Source organism: Brienomyrus brachyistius, chromosome 6, assembly GCF_023856365.1.
Source record: "Brienomyrus brachyistius isolate T26 chromosome 6, BBRACH_0.4, whole genome shotgun sequence".
Taxonomy (NCBI): Eukaryota; Metazoa; Chordata; class Actinopteri; order Osteoglossiformes; family Mormyridae; genus Brienomyrus; species Brienomyrus brachyistius.
This window is the reverse complement of record NC_064538.1, coordinates 47,991-70,929: the sequence shown is the minus strand read 5'-3', so window position 1 is coordinate 70,929 and position 22,939 is coordinate 47,991. Positions and strand designations below refer to the sequence as shown.

General features: G+C 50.0%; 1 protein-coding gene across 3 annotated transcripts in view; it reads left to right on the top strand.

Moving 5' to 3' along the window:
• The window catches only part of pex14 (peroxisomal biogenesis factor 14), a 56,727-nt gene extending 42,225 nt beyond the window's left edge, over positions 1-14,502 (top strand). For all 3 annotated transcript variants that reach the window (XM_049016395.1, XM_049016397.1, XM_049016398.1), the window contains 4 exons: positions 2,390-2,492; positions 6,417-6,514; positions 11,411-11,502; positions 12,190-14,502. In XM_049016395.1, the coding sequence (XP_048872352.1) occupies positions 2,390-2,492; positions 6,417-6,514; positions 11,411-11,502; positions 12,190-12,688 (792 nt within the window). In that variant the 3' untranslated portion in view covers positions 12,689-14,502. The remainder of the gene's footprint in view (positions 1-2,389; positions 2,493-6,416; positions 6,515-11,410; positions 11,503-12,189) is intronic.
• Positions 14,503-22,939: the final 8,437 nt, after the last annotated feature.

Below are 22,939 nucleotides of genomic sequence, written 5' to 3'. Positions count from 1 at the left end.
CTTTCGCTGCTAACGGCACCCTCAGCTACTGGCTGCTGCCCGGGCCGCTAACTGCTCCCGCGGCTACTGGCCACTGCCCAGGCTACTTACTGCTTATCCGCTGCTAGCCCGTGCCTGCCCGTAAACGTCCGTTTATCTTTGGGGGGTGTAGTTGGTGCGGTGTGACCCGGGCCCTGACACCTTGCCCGCGGTGCCCGCTGGCTGTGCTCACATCAAACTGCCGCTCGGTCACTGTGGCGTGCCGCTGACAGCCGATTGTCTTCAGAAGGTCATGTGTTCCTGTGGCGCTGCCCAGGGCACTGGCACTTAATGAATTTGAACCCTGTGTGATGCCCCCAGCACCCATGCACTACTCTGCACGCTGGATACGGAGTGGCATTGTGAGGGCCGTGGGCACCACCAGAGCATGGACTGAGGGGCTGTCACATGACCATGAAGTGAGAGGAGATTAAATACACACTGCAGGAAATAATGCGGAAGGGAGGGGAAATCTGCATGTGTCACACCGAAAACGGAGAGAAGTTAGAGAGAGAGATCTTTGCGATTCACTCTGTGACCTTCCCACCCGCTACACGGACTCTGTTCTGTCCCACCGTCCGGAAAACGGTATGGAAGCGTCACTCCGCCTCTGCCAGGCTGTGCCACAGCGTCACGCCACACGCCATCAGAGCTCTGAACACACGCCAAACTCCTCTAAACTGCATATATAAACTACCTCGAAATTGCAACAGCACTTTACTCACTTACGAAGTTTGCATCTCTGCTCTGCTTATTTATTATCTCTGCACTATTTATTTACTGCCTGTTTGTACCTTGCGCGCCCCGTTACCGTGATGTTAAGTGTACTATGTATGTGTGTGTGTGTGTATGTGTATATATATATATATATATATATATATATATATATATATATATGTATGTATGTATGTATGTATGTATGTATGTTACTATATGTTGCACCGGGACCATGGAAAAACGTTGTTTCAGCACTCTTTGTACATGTATGAAGCTGCGGATGACACGAAGTAACCTTCAACCTTCAACCATGAGCCCACAAGCCACGCCCCCGGGTGCTTCCTCGGGCCACGCCCCCGGGTGCTTCCTCGGGCCACGCCCCCGGGTGCTTCCTCGGGCCACGCCCCCGGGTGCTCCTGGTTTCTGTCACTTTCAGACCTATTAAATACTCTGAGGACAGCCTATGATAATTCATAATAATATAATAATGCATGAGGAAAAATTCTTTTTAAAAAATTAATAAAAAAATTGTGGCATCAGATTAAAAAAAAATTCATTAATGTTTGAGTAATATTTAAGTTCATTAAAGATTAACGAGTAACTCTTGCAGCCTGTTTCTTCGCTGCTTGTATAAACAGCTCTGGCTTTTCTCTCTCTTCCTCCCACACTCCTCCAGCTCGTTAACTTGCCAGTGGTTACGGCTGCGCGTCCCAGTTAATGGCTCCCTATCTCTAAGTCTCTCTGCCGGGTTCCTGTCCCAGTACCCCTGTCCTCAATGGCACTTGGCCTGTGCGCACGATGACGTTTGTCCCCTTGCCCTCTTTGTCTGGGTGCTGGAGGTAAAACATCTTACATTTATAATTAAGTTCACTGTAGAGAGCGAGTCTGGGATAAAAACAGCACAAGCTTCAATCCTGGGCACACGTCACAAAAACACTGCTGAAGCAGTCTGAAGTAGCATGAAAGTATGTTAATGAACAAAGGTGTAAACCTGCAGTTTGTATTGTTTCTCAAATAAGTTTAACCGGGATAGTTAGGGAACAGCGCTCTGGGATATAGGCCTGTCAAGCTCTGCAGATCCTGCCCCATCGAAGATGCGAGGCGATTGGACAGAAGTCACATGGGCACAGTTTATACATTAGGTGTTTCTCAGTAGGCGTACTTGCCCGTACTTGTGTTCTCGCGTCCTTGTTTTACGGCCTCTTCCATTCCCGCAGAACCGTTCCAGCACAGAAGTACGGAGGTGGGTTATAAAAATCCCCGGATGTTGTTCTTCTCCCACCCCAAATATCAAGGATACATCAGTCGCATCCTGACCGAAATACACCAATCCCATGATTCATTGTGCCTCAAGTCTGTTCTTGGGAGGAAAGTTAGCTAGACCACTTTTGCAAAGACCACAAGTGCTGCTTTTGCGTCGATACACCCTGTGTCACTCCCTCACCTACTTGCTGCAGTGAATGTTGGGATTGGGGTTATGTCTATCGGGAGATGGCATGCAGGGCTGGGCGTTTGGGAGGCCCCCGGGCCGTGGGGGCTGGTCAGTCAGCTGGTGTCCCTCGGAAGGATTCCAGCCAGCCTTCCAGCTTCTGCTCTCCTCAGGTCTCCCTCGTTCTTTTCGAGGGCTACTGGTGAGACTTTCTTTTTATCGCAGAAATACATCCTTCCCCTCATCATGGGCAGCAAGGAGGACAAGAAGCAGCTGCAGAGGATGGAGAGCAGCATGGCCGAGATGAGCAGCACGCTGACGCAGACAGGTGAAGATTAATCTCTTCATCACTTCTCCCCCTTAACATTTCCCGTCATTTATCTGTCGTCGGAATCCGCTTGCGTTCTAACAAACGGTGGACCCGTCATTTCTCTTTAATTCCAAATTGCTTGTTTACTGTCGGCTCAGCCTCAATTAATTACGTTTGGCTGCAAAGCTCTTAACCTCAGAATATTAATGAGCGGACGGGAAATGACAGCGTTCCTCTTCCCCTCACCCCGTTGCACCCCCCCCATGGTGAGAAAGTTCATTTTAATTTCGGCACGGAGGTGCGACGCTCCGGCCTGCGTCGGGCCGCGTCAGTGATTAAGCGCACAGTGTCAGGTGTGTCTCCTGTCTCATGCAGGTGTGGCGGCTGGCCCCTCGGCCCCCCCCCGGGAAGCGGCACTAATTAAGTGTGCCAGAAGTCAGAGACTAGGGACGCCTCTAACAGCAAGCGTGTGCCCTGTCAGTGTCTGTCCAGGCCTGGTCTTAGGAACTGCATTAAATGAATGTGTTTGTAATTCTTGTGACGTATAGCTGGTCCAGTGGAGTTATGAAACGTTCTGAATTGGCTGCTTTATTGGGGGTGTAGGCTGACGTGCCTGATTATAACGAACGAGTCCATGCTGACCATTTATGCAGAGCATGTTAATGTCTAAAGTGCATCCACTGCAAGATATGCACCTGCAGACTGCAGGCCACTTATCTGACTGCATGCCTGTGGGCAGCGGAGCGGAGCGGAAAGTGCAGGACACGGAGGAAACAAATGCAATGCAGGGAAAAGATGCGATCTTGCCGAGCGCAGGCCAATCTCGGCCCTGGAGACGCAGGCCTGATTTAACTCCGTTTGCATTTTCCCGCCTGTTCCTCCTGGGTGCCATTTCCGTTTCCTGGATGCCTACGTGCGCATGCGCTGCGCGCTGCATGGCGTGCTGCAGGTGAAGCCAGGTGACTCTTATCTTCTTATGCTCCCTTCCTCGGTACGTTTTCTGTTTGTTTCGAAGCGTAATTCCTACCTCGTTGCTTGACATGAATGTTCAGGCCTCTCCCCCAGTTCTTAGCTGTATTTTTGCGTGTAACCAGCCCTGATTGGCTGTCGATGAACATTCCGATAGCGTGAACAACGGTGCCGGCTGCAGTGCTCCTTGCAGTGCCGGCCCCAGTGCTCCTTGCAGTGCGTGATGGCTGCGCAGCGCCATCTGGCCTTTTGTTTGTCAGCCTGTTTCGGAAGTAACGTGTCGCTTTAAATGCGCCCGCATCAGTCTCCCAGCTTCCGCTGAGCGCCGAAGCTCGCATTACCGCTCGCTCATTCACTCGTGGGCCCGGTTAATGAATGGCTTTTGGACAGGCTTCAGCGCGCCGAGCCGGCTGTCGGGTCTGCCGCCGGTTCCGCCGGCCTTGGCAGCAAGGAACCATATTGGTGACCAGCTGGCTGTGCAGGACGTGGGCCAGTCCAGACGTGTGTAATGTTCAAAATGCGGGCTGTTTCTCCAATAATCTAGAGTGATGCGGCCCACTCTTAGGATTCTGAAGCAGCTGTAACAGGCCTTATCTACTCTCATCAGGAAGCACTTTCAGAAGTGGTCAGGGGGGTGCTGTGGGGGTGCTGTGGGGGTTCTCGGTGTGCTGTGGGGGTGCCGTGGGGGTTCTCGGTGTGCCGTGGTCCTTTAGACGCTCACATTACCCATAGATCCTCTGCACTCTATCGATTGTGTAAAAAGCTGAAGGGAGTTTCTTTGAGTTATCCCATTCCTGCCCCCCCATTTCCTGATGCCCCCCCATTTCCTGATGCCCCCCTCCCCTTTACAATAGCAGCAAATTATCAGCTGTTCAACAGGAGTTCCAGGAGGGGATTTGCTGGTACAGCAAACAAACGGAACAAACTCAGGTGCCTGACCAGATGAACCAGGCACTGACAGCTTCCAACCACTAGAGGTCCCCAGTTCAGTCGGCGGGGCTTGAGTGCTTGTAGCAGGCAGTGGGCCGCTGCGGGCCAGTAAAAATGTATACCGTGCAGCTGAAGCTGTCAGACATTGTGCTGGGGGGGCTTAGGTGGGATGGGGTGTGCCTGAGAAGACAGCCCATGGGTCAAGACGGGGAGAGCGATATTTGCTGGGCGTGCGCCGGCGGTGTTCGTGTGCACGCGGGGGGGCTCTTTAATGTGGTTTGGTCGTGTCTGTGAAGGAGCCGGCATCATAAAGCCTTTTACCTTCTCCTGAAAAGCCAAACAGTAGGCAGCTACTATATCTCTTGATGTTAAACCAATTAGACTTGATTTAACACTTTGCTCCGGATGATTTATACAAATGTTTATTGGTTTTCTGTAATATAATCAGTTTGGAAACTTAATGCATTGTTTGGGAATTCACGTGTGAGTGGAGAGGAGAGAAACAGCCCTGTTCTCCGTGTTATTTGAAATAATATCCTGCTTTATAACACCAGTCCCTGCCTGTTAGTGCTGTTTCTTTTATTACTGTGCTTATTTGTCTCTGATCTCCCATACCTTCACCTGAACCCGAAATAATTCAATCTTCAAAGTCAATAAAAGAAGATCACTGTTATTGGGATTAGCAGGACCACTTAGTCATGCTCCCTTCCTCAAATAAAAGTGTTTTTAATTTTATTTATTTATTTATTTTTTGGTTGTTGATGGTTTGAAGGTTTTTAGATGCATAACGATTGGCAAGATATTGGCTAATGGGGGCATGTAGACGCTTGTTTTGCATGGGGTCGGGCCCCAGGTTAGGGATTAACCTATTTACTCTGCTCAGCAGAGATTTTATTACCTCCCTGGTTTAAGCGGAAAGTGCGGCACTGAACTCGCCATTTCCCCCGCAGTTAATTGAACATCCTGAATGTTTTTAAAAGCTTTATCTTGCTGGTCCTTTGGTGTGGGGGTAACAGAGTTAATAGGCCTTCCCCTGCTGAGGGAACCGAAGTTTAAGGTAGTGAAATGCCTTCGTAGAAGAGCTGTCTGTCAGGTTGGTTGAGCGCCCCTGTGTTTCAGCATCGCGGGAAGAGTGTGAGCTTTCCCATGACACAGTCCCACCCAACGGTATCTCAGACTGGCCTTAAAACTGAAGCAACCTCTCATTTCCCAGAAAATTAGAGGTTCTGACTTTTATTATTTTCCAACTTGATGTCTAAAGCAGCATCAGTGGTCGCTTAACCGTTGGAATTGCTTTCATTCCAGTCCCCGGAATAAATCCCGGCCAATATTCATCTTATTAGACGCCATTCCGGTTAAATTAGAGGTGCCGGTGTGCCGGGCCACGTGTACGTGCTCTGCAGCGCCTGACATAATCCTCACAGCTGAGACTGGCCTGCGTTTGTTTGCCCTGGATCTGAATCATTTATGGACATTGAAATCGTAATGGGTGATTTTGAGGCCTGTTTGGTGAGCCGTCACTGCGCACGACACAGCTCACGTCGGGAATCTCTCCAGGTTGGAGCAGCACCAGCAGACACTCTGCTTGTAGTCCCACGTCCCCACCCTCGGGGCTGCGGTCCCTGCCGCTTCTTGTCCTTTATTTTATACATGGGAAATACTTGTATGTGCTGTTACTGTTTGACTAAACTGTACCTGTGATTGGCAGGGCAGGTGCCTCATGCACACTGAAGAGCAACTCATTTTCCTTCTGTTTCCTGTAATGTCTAGTTTCCGTGACGTGGCCCCTGTGCTTCTGTACTTTAAAGATTTAGTATAGCAGACACCCCTCCCCCACACACTAAGGGCTCTCAGCCGCCCCAAAGCCGGGGCTTCCTTTCTGACAGGCCCTCATCTTGGGCAGCGCTTTCACAAGCCGACCAGTGTGTCAGTGCAGTGGGAGGGAACCCGCCGGTCTGTGTCTGCCGGCAGCGTCGTGCCTCCTGCTCCCTGTGTCCTGGCCTTGCTCTCAGCCCGTCTCTGTGTCTCTCTCTCGCTCCCCAGTCGCCCAGCTCCAGACCACTCTGGCCTCTGTTCAGGAGCTCCTGGCCCAGCAGCAGCAGAGGATACGGGAGCTGAGCCAGGACTTGGCCTCTTCTGAGGTAAATCCCCGGCGCTCGGCGCTCGGCCGTATCGACAGGCCCGCCGGTATTCGGGTCGCTAGCTGGCCAGCTGACTGCTGTTTGGACAGAGGCATCGTTTTCTGGCTACCACGCGGCCCCCACTGAAAGGTGACCGATTTCCGGCAGAGGCAGGATAAGCGTCTCATCTGCAGGGCAGGTAGAAGTGGCAGCCATGCATGTGTGCAGCAACTGTAGCCAGGAAGCGCTGCGTGGGTGGGCCCTCAAAGCAGCATTGCACGCAAGGTGAGTGGCAGAGCTGGTGCAGCGATCCATCTCCACGGGCCCCCGGTGGTCAGCTGGCCAGGACAGGCCATCCGAAAGGACCCCCTTTTCTGCTTTTGGTCCTCCGGCTGATTGTTAGACTTCGGGATCCTGGCCGTCATAGAAACAGGCGATGCTGACTGAACAGACCCGCCCTCTGCTGTAATACCGTCACACGCTTCCGCCGCATGTCCTGTGTCCAGGCCTCGTCTCTGATGTGGGGTCTGGTAATGCCTCTCGGCTTACGTCCATGGGGGGCTGACAGCTTCGATCAGCACATGCACGCACGCACGCCCACACGCTCGAGCGCAGAGACACGCGCCCACAGACGCCCACACACGTGTCCCCTCACCTCAAATGTGCGGTGCAGGGCCCCTGATGGCTCCTTGTACCCCGCAGTAAGTCTTTGCAGAACGGGCCCGGAAAGCCAGCAGTCTCTGTGTCCGCAGCTTGTTAGGCACGAGGCTGTTTGAGAGCAGCATCTGGATCCTGCGAGCAAACATATGTGGGCACATCTGTCTCTGTGGAAACGCGAAGGGATGACGCGACTCGACCGCCTCACCGCGTGTTGGTTTTTTATTTTATTTTTGTTTATTTTGTTCGTTCACGACTGCGGTAATGTAATAGTGATGGCTCCGGGTCACACTGCCAGGCCAAGCTCCCACTTGGCATGATGACGGGGGTGAAGATGGGGACCTGACCTGGAAGTGTCTGGCATGTCTGGGAGTGAGGCTGAGTCAGGGCACCAGTGAGGCTGAGTCAGGGCACCAGTGAGGCTGAGTCAGGGCACCAGTGAGGCTGCCTCCGTCCGCACTTTACTATAACAATGACTCCTTTCTTGTTCATTCTTTTGTTTTTTTTTTAGGGTTTTTTTTTTGTCAAAATATAAATTAGATTAAAAAGTTTCTGCTACGTTTGCCATGAGTGGCTCTTTGGAAGGCAGCAGTGCGTAAAAAGTATATTTCACATCAAAACAGCCATTAAACAAATCATAAACTCCACTTTATGGCCGTGACGCTGATCTTAAATTTTCTTCGGAGACATGGCGCTCTGTTGTCTCGAGCCATATGGGAAATTGGAAAATTGTTTCCAGGTCCGGGGAGCGTGATTAAGGACACATGTTGGGCTGCGGAGCTACTTAGCGTTTAGCCGTTAGCGGTCCCTTCTGGAAGCTGCCCCTCCGCCCTCCTCCTCGCGGTATGAGGAGCGGCCGGCTGGCCTACCAACGAGGGCTCTTAACGCGGAAGCGCGTGTTTAACCCGAAACACATGGCTACTCCTGTTTCCTCAGCTGCTAAGTAAACATTTTCTTTTATTTCCTAACCGCTGAAAAGCGATGTGACGTTTTCTGGGTTTTTTTTTTTGTATTTTCAGATGACCTTTCTCTGGAAGCGTGTGCTGTAGACGAGGAAGTTTGTGGTCATGATCATTGCATGTGTATGCATGTACGTGCGTGTGTGTGTGTGTGTGTGTGCGTGCGTGCGTGCGTGCGTGCGTGCGTGCGTGTGTGTGTGTGTGCGTGTGTGTGTGCGTGTGTGTGTGTGCGTGTGTGTGCGCGTGTGTGTGTCTGTGCATGTGTGTGTGCGTGTGCATGTGTCTCCGAAGTACATGTACATGTACGTCCAAAAGCAGCTGCATCATCCCCACCAAGCAAAGGCGGCCATCTTGCACGTGTATCTTCCTTTTCAGCACAAAGAGTTTCATCTTAAATGATGTTATCTTAGGGTCCTGAGAAACTGCGGTTTTGCCTCAGTGCTGCATGCCTCTTCATTTGCGGCCGGCCATGGCAGATTAGTAACCTCTCAGTTTGGAGCCCGGACTCCCCTTTAGCCGGACAGCGAGTAAACAAAGTGAAATAAATTATACCAGCTTATGCAGCTGAAGCACTGGGTAGGGATTTATTTTTGAAGGTAATTCATCTGTATACATATATTACATTGTGGGGGGGGGGGTGGGGATCATAGTTACCATGAATTAATTAGCATCTAGTGAAAAGCTCTGCTCGTTAGGTGATATCTGTTAATGGGGTGCAGTCATTAATCACCATTTATTATTATAGTAATGTCTCAGGCCTCTTTGTGTGTTTGGCCTTTTCTGCAGCGTTTTCTTCCCGTTTAGTTCCACTTCAGCTCCTCCTGAGTGATTTCCTTAGATTTGGATGCTTTGGCGTGAACAAGCAAGTACTTTGGGGGGGGGGGGGTCTGTTCAAAAGGGGGTGTGTCCAGAGTAGGCTTACTTCAGCATAGGCCAGCCTCCCTCCTTGTTATCCCCGATAAGCAGTGGGATTTCCTGTCCTGCGCTGGATTGCTGGAGGCCGCCGCTCTGCACGGTCCGTCCTGCCGTCAGGCCTGTGGAGCTTCTGGGGTGCAGGAGCTCGAATGAAGGTGGTGTTTCATAAACGTCCCAAACCTTAGCTACACCCGGCTGCTCTTTAGGCTTTTGTTAACTTCTTGTGGTCTTTTTCCTTATTTAATACCCTATTTCATGAACGCCTTGGCTCTGAAGTAATTAACTTTTTTTTTTTTTTTTTGTCTAGCAGTAAAATTAGAGAAGTGTGTATTTGGCTTATTATGCTGGACCATTTTGGGGGGGGGGGGCAGCATTAAGGTTAGGCCTATCACGGGCCTTGCCGCCCCCCCCGTCCAGAAAGCCGGCCTTTACTAGGGCTGCTGGGTCACTAGCCGCTCGACGGGTGAGCCCTGAGACCCCCCCACCTCCAGTCCCTTTCAAATGTGCTTCAATGATTTCTTCAAGATTTAATTACACGCGAAGGGGTCTAAGTTATAACAAAAGCCTTTCCTGGTGAACCGGCCACCTCCAGGGTCCTTAAACCCCCCCCCACCTTCCCCTTTCCTGAGCTGTAATCCGTATCCCTCCTGTCCCACCTCTCTCTGACTTCAGAGGGCAGGAAATCTTGGGCTCAGCCCACTGATGTGGGGGGGCCGTCTGTTCCTGGAGGCTTCAGAGCACTTGAGGAGGGGGGGCTCTTTCCTTGGAACAGGCTGAGCTGCCCGGGGCCCTCCCCAGGGTATCGAGACGCACCTGGGAAAAGCCCCCGGTCCCTGCAGAAGCCTGAATACCATTTGGGGGGAGTGTTGGCCCTGGAAGTCGTGCTGTAAATATGTGATAATCAGGCTGTAATAATGAGGCCATTCTGGTTAAAAGCAACTTCTGTACCTCGGTCACTTTTACCAAAACCGATTCACATGGCTGGTGCCCCCACCCAATACCCCCCACCCAGCACATGGCTGGTGCCACCCCCCAATACCCCCCACCCAGCACATGGCTGGTGCCACCCCCCAATACCCCCCACCCAGCACATGGCTGGTGCCACCCCCCAATACCCCCCACCCAGCACATGGCTGGTGCCACCCCCCAATACCCCCCACCCAGCAATAGAATTAACTTTGACAGTACTTGGAAAAGAATGAAATTAACACATGGAACCACACCGTACGGCTCTGGTTCTTCTGGAAGCCTCCTTGAAGCTTAAGATGTGTGATACTGGCATATAAGGTGCCTTTGTCTCGTGGCCCGTGGTCGGGGCGGGCCCCATCCCAGTGGCAGGTGATGTGCAGGCCGGCGTGGCCGTGCTCGGGGCGGGCCCCATCCCAGTGGCAGGTGATGTGCAGGCCGGCGTGGCCGTGCTCGGGGCGGGCCCCATCCCAGTGGCAGGTGATGTGCAGGCCGGCGTGGCTGTGCTTGGGGCGGGCCCCATCCCAGTGGCAGGTGATGTGCAGGCCGGCGTGGCCGTGCTCGGGGCGGGCGCCATCCCAGTGGCAGGTGATGTGCAGGCCGCCGTGCTCGGGGCGGGCGCCATCCCAGTGGCAGGTGATGTGCAGGCCGCCGTGGCCCGTGCTCGGGGCGGGCGCCATGCCAGTGGCAGGTGATGTGCAGGCCGCCGTGCTCGGGGCGGGCGCCATCCCAGTGGCAGGTGATGTGCAGGCCGCCGTGCTCGGGGCGGGCGCCATCCCAGTGGCAGGTGATGTGCAGGCCGCCGTGGCCCGTGCTCGGGGCGGGCGCCATGCCAGTGGCAGGTGATGTGCAGGCCGCCGTGCTCGGGGCGGGCGCCATGCCAGTGGCAGGTGATGTGCAGGCCGCCGTGGCCCGTGCTCGGGGCGGGCGCCATCCCACTGGCAGGTGATGTGCAGGCCGCCGTGCTCGGGGCGGGCGCCATCCCAGTAGCACTACCATCAATTCCGTGCAAACAAAGCTCTGTATATGTATGTTTTTTGGTGTGATTTGCTATTCAAATTGGCGCAGGCCGCTTCAATTAGCCGTCCCTCTGTCGCAATTCATGCCATGCCAGCTCGTGTGATAAGGCTCTCCTTTAATAAACGCCTGCATACTTGGAGACACTTCATAAATGCAGCCATTGTTGCGCTTGGTGCTTCTTATCAAGTGAGTCTCCCCTCCAGTGATCAGCGGTCGGAAATATGGAGAACTATGTAAAAACAGCATGATTCATTCCTGTTACCCTCAGGGAAGATCTCGTTGCCTAACAGGGGAGAGAACCCCCCCCCCCCCCTCGGGTTTCTGGCTTCTGGGCCTCATGTCGGTGCTATCTCTCTGCTTCTTCCCCTGACCTCTGTGCCCCCCATCCCTGCTCCCACAGGCTTCCTCGGCCACGGGTCGCATGTTGGAATCGCAGGCCATGAGCGAGCTGAAGGCTGAGATGGCGTCCCTGAAGGGGCTTCTGCTCAGCAGGTATGTCGCCTGTGTCCCGGGTTCAGGTACTAAACCAGCTTAACCAGCCTAACCAACTGCCCACTATTTTACTGGCGATTTAAAGAGAGCGCACAGGAATAGTCAGGATCAGTGTCCTGTCTACTGATCTGTGCTCCCCTCCTGCAGAAGGTGTGCAACATGCGAGTTTTGGGAGGGGCACGTCGCAGCCTCGTTACTGGTTAATGAGCCCTGATGTGTGCAGAACCCCCCCCCCCCCCCCAAGCCACATTTCCTGCTTTGTTCCATCAATATTCATTTGATTATGCGTGTGATGCAGATGAACTCGTAAGTAATGGTTTACATCTGAAAAATCATGAAGATTAAAGCTTTTCCCAAACCCCTTAGTTTGCACATAGTTGTTTTACATTTTAATTAAAATCCTTTTCTACTCGGCTGTCAGTTATCGTGCGAGGCCTGCGGAGGCAGCGATGCGCGGGCGACACTGCCGGCGAGTCCCGCTCGCTTTCCCAACAAGTGCCAACTTTTAATGTCTGATTAAAAATGTGCCGCGATTAAATCACGGTGCCGGCTCCGTGCTTTTGATGGGAGCTTTAGCTTCCGTCTTGCCATGCTACCTACAGGGGGCGCTCTCTAGTCTGATATCCTTATTTGTTCAGTCATGATAGTAGTGGTGGTGGTAACCTGCGCCCCCCCCCCCCTTTTTAGGAGACAATTCCCAGCAGCACCCTCTGTCCCAAAGATCCCCTCATGGCAAATTCCCTTGAAACCAGGTGCACTCTCTGGCACCCCCTCTGTCAACCACAACAACAGCAGCAGTGACATCTCGCCCGTCAGTAACGAGTCAGCCTCCTCGTCCCCTGTCAAGGAGGGCCACAGCCCCCAGGTGCCGCAGGCGGGGCCCCTGGGCCTGGGCAGCGAGGGTGTTGGCTTGGGCCCCGCACTGCCCGTTAACCTGAAGGACCAGGTGCGTATGGAGGTGCAGGGAGAGGAGGAGAAGCGAGAGGATGAGGATGAAGAGGAGGATGATGATGACGAGGAGGAGGATGAGGAGGAGGATGAGGATGAGGTCGGCCACATGAACGAGGAAGAGGAGCACCTGAGTGTGCAGACGGAGGACCGTCGGGGCGGCGACGGGCAGATAAACGAGCACGTCGACAAGCTGCGGCGGCCCGAGGGGGCCAGCAACGAGAGCGAGGTGGACTAGGCCCCGCCCCACACTGCAGCCACGACACCCCCCGTCTCCGGCTTTCGGTATCCATGGTTGTTTGAATTTCCTATGTCGTCATAATCATCCCGAGTAACCAGTCAGGACACTTAGCCCAGAAGGTGAGCTCCAGGCCACACACTGCTGCTCCCATTGCTTAACTTCCGGTCCCTAACACGCCTGACTTGACCAGGGCGAGGTGGTGCTCTGGAGGCGTACTGAGCCTGGTGTACTGAGGTCAGCGGGAGGGACCGGCACGTGGGTGGCTAGCAGTCATTCCCCCGCTTTCCCCTCTCAGTGGTTGAGGCCACGTTCTGGTTGACACGGGAAACTGATGGAAGCCGCCTCTTCACTGTCCCGCCTGACGCAGACTCGACCCCGGTGCTGTTATCACTGTAACTATCTGTCAGCTAGTTAGACTCTCTCCACTTTCCCTTCCTCGGAAAAACCAGGCCGCAGCGACGCCAAAGAATTCTAGCGTGGACCCCAAGCATTTTAGCGGCGGGGGTGCTGGCCCGTCGACCACTCAGCGGAGCAGAAGCAGGAACTCCCCTGCAGTGGCGGAGGGCGATTCTGCCGTCACCTTGGCTTTCGCTAGACGTGACTCTGAGGTCGTGCCTTCTGCCTGTGTATCGTCTTCTGCTGCGATGCGGCTCGGTGTTTGTGCAAATGTTTATTCATGGGCCTCAGCCCCCCCCCCCCCCCCCCCCCTCCCGCTCGCTGTTACTTCTTCCTCCGCTGCATCTCCGTCTCCAACTGTGCGGCTGATTCGGTTTATGAAGTATGTTAATAATCAAATGATCAACAATAACAGATGTATTAGTTCATCGCGGCTTGAAATGTCAAGGAGGCTAAAATGGAAAATCCTAATACCGAAAGCTGTTATATTATATTATATTACATGACAAACCCTCCAGTCCAAATTATATAGGCCTCCTACAGTGAATAATCTTAACATGAAACGGCACTGAGGTTTTTGTAATTAAACTGTGTAAAACAATGGTGGTTGCAGCATAACTGATGACAGTTCTGCCTCTTTACTGGTTCCTGCTGCTGATAGTGGGGGTGGGAGATTTGGGGGGGCACCCTCCATTGTAAATGGAGAGTAACATATGAATACTTAACTAATGAAATTAGTCATTCATCCAGCTGACAAAAAAAATCCCTCAAGTGAGAATTACAGTATAGGGTCTGTCGTGGAGTTTTCACTTTTAACAAATGGTGTCTCACACTAACGAAATAAAGACACGGTCTGGTGAAACGTTCACAGTGACTTGAGTGGTTTGTGTGTCTGCGCTGGCCAGGCCTCGCGAGGGGGCCTGCGGGCTGCTGGCTGTGATACACCCCCCTGCTTCACTGTTACCCCTGAGTTACAGCGCCGGCAGTGTGCAGCATCAGATAAATTTAAGGGGGGAGGTGGGGGCCGAAGACCTCGGAGCCTCTCAGCTGGCAGCACCTTGGGCCGAGTGGGAGGTGGGACGACCTGGCGCCCAGAGTGCCAGCAATAATCCGCGGATCAAAGGCCCCAGTGAGGCAGTGCCGCCATCCCCGCTCACTGCGCAGTGTCCCAGACCACAGCCTGGGAGTGATGCATCGGCACGGGGCGGGGCCTCTTCCTGTGAACTGCACCTCACAGGCAGCGCATGCTTGTGACTCCAAACGGTGCCGTTTTCCCTCCTTAAATGCGGCGCCTCTCTGTCAGAGCTCCCCCTCCCGACCGGTAGGCTGCCGCTTATTTGTGAGTGTGTGTAAAACGCCGAGGTCAGAAGCAACATGTGTATGAAATTGTAATAAATCTGATTTAAGTTTCACCAGGCTTTTGGAGGATTTATTTGTTTGGTTTTTAATTTTATTTTTTAACACATCCCGCGTATGTTGTCAGCTCAACAGCGTGCTGAATGTTACATGGTTTTACGCTAAAGCTCGTTAGTGCATCATTATGAAGAAATAATCCTGGCTGACTTGCTGCACCGGGAAAAACAGTTAATGCGACGTGCGGGTGCACCAGCGCAGCTCCTTCCTAATGGCGACTCTCTTCCTCTTGTCTTTTTTTATTTCCCCTAAAACTCGCCATCAGCGTTCTGATGTTTCCAATGCCATCTCCACCGAGTGTCCGATCAATAAACCTTGATCCTAAAACAGCATTCTAAAAAAAAAAAAAAAAAAATCCACTAAAGTAAGCAATACGAATATTCCAGTGCATTATCAGTTTATGAATTTAATTTGTCTGTCGAGGCCCGGATGATCGATGGCATTGCACGTATTGATGTGGTGCATAAACTTGAGGGCTCGATAGCCCATCCCTTTGTAATCCATTAACCTCTCCCAGGAGTTCAGTCCTACCTGAGATTTATAGGGGCTGCTGTAATAAATGCACTTGTACATCATTTAGGGCCCTGTGGGACTTTGAGTGCATTCCAGCCCAGGAAGGTCCTTTTCCTCAGTGTAACCCAGTGTTTCTAAGTGCTGCTATGGTGACACTCAGGCCACATGTGTGTGTTTTAAAGAGCAGCGAAAGCAGTCTGCGATAGGATGGCGACCACTCTTTGGAAGTGTCCTGATCTGGGCTCTCTTGCCATTGGCTGGCTCACTAAGCGGGGGGGGGGGGGGCACTTTCCCCGATGGCATATTGATGCGACTGTGACCGAGCCTCTTGGTGGATCAATGGGGCGCGATGACTTACCCTCCCCAGTCCCGCAGCTCTGGCTGGCCGATTGTACCCGACTGTGCGTTGGGTTGGTGGACGTGGGTCAGGGAACTCTGTGCCTGTGGAGGTGTCCCTAAAACACAGAATCGGGCGGTCTGTCCCAAGGGGTAACAGAAGCTCCATTTCTGGGACGTTCAGGTCCAAAAGCCAGGCACAGGAGCGATAAACTGAAGAGGAACCAGATGATGTGGAGGTGCTGGACACTCTTGCCAGCTCATTTCGATTTGTTGACATTTTCTCTGAGCGAAGGGCCTGTTTCCCACCTTCTAGAATATCCCGTCCTCCATGGGAATCACCTGTGGGCCAGGTCATGTGAAGATTTGGCAGATATCGGTAAAGACACTTCAAACACATGATACATTATCCCAGCTCCTACTCTGGAACTCCTGACAGCTTGCTTGTGCTATTAAACCTAATGCCTGATCCCACTCCTGCCGTCTTTATTCTTGCCAAAAGAAAATAGCCAAGGGAGTAGATTTAAGCTTTGAATGATAGTTTTCTGCACCTCGCTGAAATTAATATCATAATTGGAAATGTAGCTACCGATGGTCACCGTTCACTAAAATTACCAGCCGGTGATAGTGGAACAAACGGCTTTTCCTGTCTATGGACTAAGCAGCTCAGAGATCCTCTTCGATTGCACAGTAACTGAGCCAGATAAGGAGCAGCTTCTAAAACTCTGCAGCCCCTGTGGCCTTCGAGGGCTGGAGTTCCCCGGCCCTGACTCAGAAGGCGACTCCTTATCTCCAGGGAATCTGTCTCGCACACATTTGCCAGCCTTTCCTCTCAGACGCAAGGTGCCCTGCGGATGGGTGAGCGTTTAGGCGCTGATGGAAAAATGATTCCACCAGCTATCGGCGTGAATCTGCTTGAGGGTAATGAAGCACTTTCCCTCTGCACTCTGTGAGTTTAAATATTACACTGTTGCAGCATGAGTGTAATTTAGGGATGACATTCTGCTTCTGTTTTAACGTCTGTGACAGCTAACTGCCATCCTCTCCGTATGTAGAGAACGCAGGCAGCAGACCCAGGCAGGCCCTGGTATCTCGGTCGCCCTGTTCAGATGGAGAGACGCCTCGTGCCCCCACCTTCCATGCAGTGGGCGACTGGTAGGGACCTCATAAAACACATTGTCATCACTTCTTATATAAACTCTCAACAATGGTGGTGGTGGGGGGGGGTCACATTGTCACCTTGGTGTCATTCGATGTCCCACCCTCCCCCCGGTGATGTTCCAAGTACTGATGGGACCGGGGGGGGGGGGCTGGGTCCCAAAACCGGTGCTGATCCGCCGGGTTGAAAGTTCAAGAACAAAAAGAATCGGGTGGGGGGGCGAGACTGAAAACGAGGGGGGGCTTTTTCATACCATTATTTACGGGAGGCCCAGCATTGTGCGTGACTCGGGGGCCGACTGAAAGGGGGCAGGCAGCTGGCATGAGGGCTTCCAGCCAATGATGTTTACTCTGCCACGCCAGGCCGTGAAGCTCTTATTATTCAGGGATTGATGGTGCCGTTTTAGCCCTCGTCCACCTGTCCCTCTCCTCAGGCTGCCAAACTAGCACAGGACTTTGTGGAAGGTGCTACAGCTTCAGAGACATTTCAGTGAGCCCTTGGGACAGCATGGTAGTTAATCTGAAGTCTGCCTGTTCATGTCCTTTGCGGATTCTTCTCTTGTACCCTTGAGCCAAATATTTAACCTGCATTTCTTTGCCGAAGACGGTGAGAAAAAATGTTGAACCAGCAACCAAATCAGTGTAGCTGGGCAGCAATACGACGACTGAAAAGGTCGCGCTGCAAACGAGACATACACTTGTCCTTCCAAGTAATATACGGAGATTGCTCTTGTACCTTAAATCTAGCTGTAATCCTAAATAAATCTAATAAAGTACCTATGTGCAAAGCGCACGCAGCAAAATGAAGATTGCAAACACAAACATCTGCCAAGAAAGTTGTTTAAAATGATTCCCTGTTGATTATTTGCAACCCCAGAGTAACGAGAATAATGAACTGCTTGTGCACAGCAGAGGAGACACCGTCAGGGTCCCTCGTGTCTCTGCTCTAGGTGGAAATAACACAACAAACACACAACATCACGCATCCTGATAAAACACAGCTACCCGTCCCGCAGCGGGCTGGGGGGGGCTTTGCCAATCAGACTGCAGTTTTGTGTCTTAATTATAAATATGAATGGCATCACTGTAGGCATCCTTATTACTGTACCCAAATAATTACAAGCAGCCTTTTTCCTGTCTTATCCCGGAGCTTAACTTCCAATGATTAAGAAATGTAAAAATGTCTGACGCCTGGAGAAATATCTTGCAATATTGCTTGTCTGTCAAGAAAAGCCTCCCACTGGTTTGCTCTGCTGACGCAGGCCGCTGCCGCCTGTGTGCGTGTGCACAGGGCCGGAGCCAGGCGTAGGTAGGCTAAGCAGCGGCCTGCAGCCCGATCAGCGTAAGGGAGCCCAGACAAAGTCACGCAAAAATATATATTCATTATGTATCATTTATAAATAAGTAATTACACAGTATTTACAAAAAATAATTACACAAAATAAAAAAAACTGCTTCAAATTAAAATGTCTGTGTGCAGGCAGAGACATGGGCAGCTATAAGGAGAATAGGGAGCTACCTAAGGCCCCCACTTCACCTGCACTGTGAAGGAACTGAAATGATCATCGATTTCCTTTGTAGAGGGACCTTCCCAAGTAAAGTTTTGTCTGGAAAGGTAAAGCCTTGTCTGTGTGTAGCACACTGACCCGTAACCCTCTGGCCTGGTTTCGCCTGCTCCAGCCCACAGGCCACACGTACGGCAGGCAAGGCAGAAGGAAGCAGTGATTTCTCTCACCCTCGTTGCAGCTCCAGATTTTTTACAAGAGCTGAGTCAGGGGCAGGAGTGCAGTTCCATCTCCTGTTATCTGTTGTGTTACTACTATGGCTGGAATAACCTTATCATCCAAATTCGGCCTGAGCTTCATCATTCAAAATGCTTTCCAGACATTTCAGTCCTTAAAGTGGATAAATTCGCTGATGAGTGCATGAATGAAACGGCTGGACTCCCTGCTAGGCCTCTGCGCACCGCTGACAAAGGCCCGGACCAAATTCCACTGGTAACAGAAACCAAGGTTCATCAGGCTACACTATCTATTATTAGCATTGGCAGAATATCCCCAAGCTGCCCTCCTTCCGCGCTGTAAATGTCATGTTGCTGATGTATTCCATATTAAATTACAGAGTTTTAAGTGAGCGAACATGTTGGATGATATCAACGGCCATAATGTGGAAGATTACCGTGGTCCTAACCCACCTGTTTCCACTCTCCTCGTGCGAAGGACATGGCTGTGAGGCTGAAAAGCCCCCCCTTTTCGCAGGAAGCTCCCCCCCCCCACCTCTGTTTCATACTTACTGTGCTGTTCACATTGAAAAGGTAGAAAGTACACAGGCTGCTGGACCTGTAAAACAGCTGAGTGTCCACAGCCCAGTGTTCCTTTTCTCTTCATCGTTTAGCAGATCTGAGCTTCCAGTAGTCTCTGTGCCCATGGATAGGAAAATCCAATTTTGTTTTTTGTTTTGCATCATTATTAAATATCAATATTAAGTGTGGGAATTACTGTTTTTCGAACTTAGAATAATGATTTTCCAACTTCTGTTTCTCATTTCGATATAAGGAAATGTCCACATTAACGCATTGTGTCGTTTTTCGTTTTGTACTTTGCACATTTACTCATTTTACTACTTTGACCTGCCTGGCCAGCGATTTGGTGTTAAGCGCCTCCTTCGGCGCCGTAACACCGCTTGCTGTGTGTAGATTCACTTCCTGCTCCAGATGACAAACTGGTGCCCATTGTGAATAATCAGCTTAGCGCTGCAGTTTCGGCCTCTATCTGCCCTTTCGCCCCTCGTATCCCAAGGCTTCCCTGCCTTTCATCGCGCTGCCGCCGACGGTTCCGATCAGTTTGCGCTGCGCGGCTGCTGCTGTCGCTGATTCTCTGCCATTTCGGCTCGCAGCCAAGCCCCTCTGCCCTCCTCATCGCCACCGTAGCCTCCACGACTAAACGGCTCTGGTCCCTTCGGACCGCCGTCAAATTAACCCGATCGACAGCTTGGCAGCGCCGGGAAAGCGGGTGTTACTGGTGAGGGCGGCTGCGGCTTTGGATCGGAGCGACCCAGTGCTGCATCGCTTTTCCTCCTGGTTAGAAACGATGGCAGCTTCTGCCTGAGCGGCTCTGCGTATTTTAAGCGAAATACTTGAAATATGATGGTTGCATGACTGCACACTACAGCAGATCGTCGCTTTTATGCGCCTGTTCTGCCACGCGACTCACCATTCATTGTTTATTCTCTGGCGCAGACGCGATTAACAGAAGCGATGATTAATTTATAGCGTGATATGCACTTAGAGAAAAACGAAGTAACGTTTGTTATTTTTCGGTAAACAGTTCTGCAACAAATTTGACAGGCATATCCCTTTTACAACTATGTTTCAATTTCGAGTTCTTCTGATTATATTTAAATTTGTTAAGCAAATACGGCTCAGTATCTACCTTTGCGGGAACTAAATGACCATCGTGAAGTCTTCCCTGCCAGATTAACCACTGCCTGCCTGCGTGACTGACTTTTGTGCTACTAAACGCTCGAAACCGCCAGCATCGCCACAATTTAATTATTAAGGAGTCTGTCTTCGACCGGATACTTCTTAATGATGTTGCAAATTGTAGCGTAAATACCTATGGAATGTAAATCAAATCAATGAATGATCACCTTTAATGAAATGTAATTAAACTTTGGTTTTAATTAAGCCACATTTGTCTACAGTTCAGTTCAACGAAACTAAATAAATGTAGCTGCTTTTTATGCAAGCTATTTCCCTTTTTTTTATAGCAGCCGTGACTAAAACCATCCTAAATTGGGTTATTTAAAAAAATGGGTTCAAAATTGTGCCATATCTGCGAACCGTGGACGTGGTCGGATTTTTTAGTTTTTGAGAAGGGTGTGTGAAAACAAGTTCAGTCTAGCGTTGTTCACTGAAGACGTTGGATTTTTTTCATTTACTTATGTAATTGCATAAATAACCCTGTAGATTGTAAATAAGATGCTTTAAAGGCGCCATATTATCCATCAGAATTTAATCATCCTTATAAAGTGATACCACGAAAGCGCGTCTCTTTTCCTGCCAGTAAAACTCACCTTTCCACGGATGTATTCGCTCAATCGTGTCCATTTCACATAATCAGAATTTTGTGGTAAACCAACTGCTATGAAACGCATATTTAGCACAATTAAGTTAAAAGATAAACTTTTTTTACACGATTATGATCATTAAAAGCATCATATCTGGGAAGGGTACGTCATAGCAACGTCTCTAATTGGTATATATTGAAAAAACACACATCCCCCCCAAAAAAAACGGTAAAAACGTGAGAATAGTTCAGTATTTTTCTAACGTGTTTATCAGCCATTGTACATTTAAATGTATCATTTTTGTCTACAGTCGCTGGTACAAAAATCACAAGAAATTAGCATTTAATCTGCTCAGAAGGATCTACACCCCGCGCACGCAAATACTTTTAAATGAAACTAAACTGGAACTCGCTAGGCATTTTTTTTTTATCCCTTCAGAAAGATGCATATTAAATTCAATGTCCTTATTTATGACCAAGAATTGATTGGTATTAATTCGAATGTTACCTGAAATGTGTTACATAATTATTATTAAAATGTACAAGATAATATGTGAATGTTCTAACTTTCACAATGTAGGTTATATTATGAATTTATAAAGTAGGCTAGCTGGACTTCACGGAGATTTTAATTTCCTCTCGGTGTTTGTTAAAATATTTGTATTGGATGCTTAGTTATGAAAAGACGTCCTAATTTGCTTGTACGCCATAAGCGACGAGGACCCGCATAGGCAGATGCCTGCAGTAATAACCGGCCGTCGCTGAAGCCGTCAGGACAGCCCGCGTTCAGGCGCTGAGTCCCCCGGTGCTGAAGCCAAGCTTTGCTATAGCGACTCAACCTGAAACCACAGACAGCCATCAGGACCCGCATCGATTTAGACAGAGTTAAAGCGTCAGTTTAACCAAGCGGGTCAACGCCATTTGACAAGTTATACCTCAATTTCGAAGCGCTTCTTCACCCATTTTTGATACGACCTCACAATACTGCAGGTATATTCAGCGCACAGTGAAATGGCGACGCGACAGCGGGGCCCGACATGAAACACGGCTTCCAATAAGGTCTTGTTAATCTTAAATTGGCTGAGTGTGTGTCCAATTCCCCCTTTCCTTTGGGGTCCCTCATCTTAATTTTTCATTCAGGCAACAGCTGCTACCGACGCCAAGCGGCCTTCCAGCTATTTAGCGCGTCTCAAGATAAACGCGCATGCACATAAATAACTATATACATCAATAAATAGAAATAGGAATGAGAACGAATAATATAAAGAAAGCTGATAGAAGACATAACGTCAGTGTTTTTAAGATTAAAAAAAAAGTTTTACTAAATTACAAAAGGTAAAATTCTGAGTATATTTGCTCTAACTTCCTTATTACTTGCTTGCAGGTGTTACGGAGCCACACGTTAACGTGCAACAATTTACAAAAGAAAGTTCTCGTTTCTGCGTTTCATTCAACTAATAAACAATAAGATTCGAGCAGGTGTCCAATGGCCACAGTGTCCGACGGAGACACTGCAACGCCCTGCGGACTCCGCGGATAAACCGCACAATTCTGTTTCCTATTTTATTCTGTTTTCATCTTAATAGACGGGACCAACTGCTCTCCGCTGTAGGTTTTTGCGGCGTGAATCTAACGCAAGCTGTCATTAATGAGTTGATCATCTGTTTTTCGTACCAGGCTGCCTTGTACCTGGCGTGTGACCGCTGGCGTTTAGGCATATGCGGCGCACACCTGTTCGCGTGCCTCCGCCCGGCGCTCGCCCCCGACATGCAGAACGTGCGCGCCGCTGTCAGCGCACACCGCACCGGCGGCAAACATCTGGACTGTTCGCGTTCGTGTATTACCGCGCGCAAGGACACTCCATTAAACGTTTGCAAGGTTTTAATATAGAAACTACTTTTTTGTTTGTTTGTTTTTCAACTTAGCTAAGATAGGCGTTTACAAGGCTACTATCTGATTATGTTGTATTATATGGTTATATTTTGATTATGTTAGGTTTACTTTTTAATATAAATCCAAGAATCTAAGAATTTGATAATAAAGAAAAATTAAGCCAAACCGCTGGGCTTCATTTTTCGGGAAGATTTTATTTTATTGAGTGAAAATCTCAACCCTTGCATCAGTCATGCAGAAAAAAAACAAACAAATAAATAAAACACATTAAATTGCTAACATCACTAAATTCAAGTGGAAAAATATTCAGTTATTAATAACAGGTGCAGAGGAAGCAGATTCAAGTATCAGAGAAACCGATTCTTCAAATAGTGTGTGTGTGTGTGTATATATATATATATATATATATATATATATATGTATATGTATGTATGTATGTGTATGTATGTATGTATATATATATATATATATA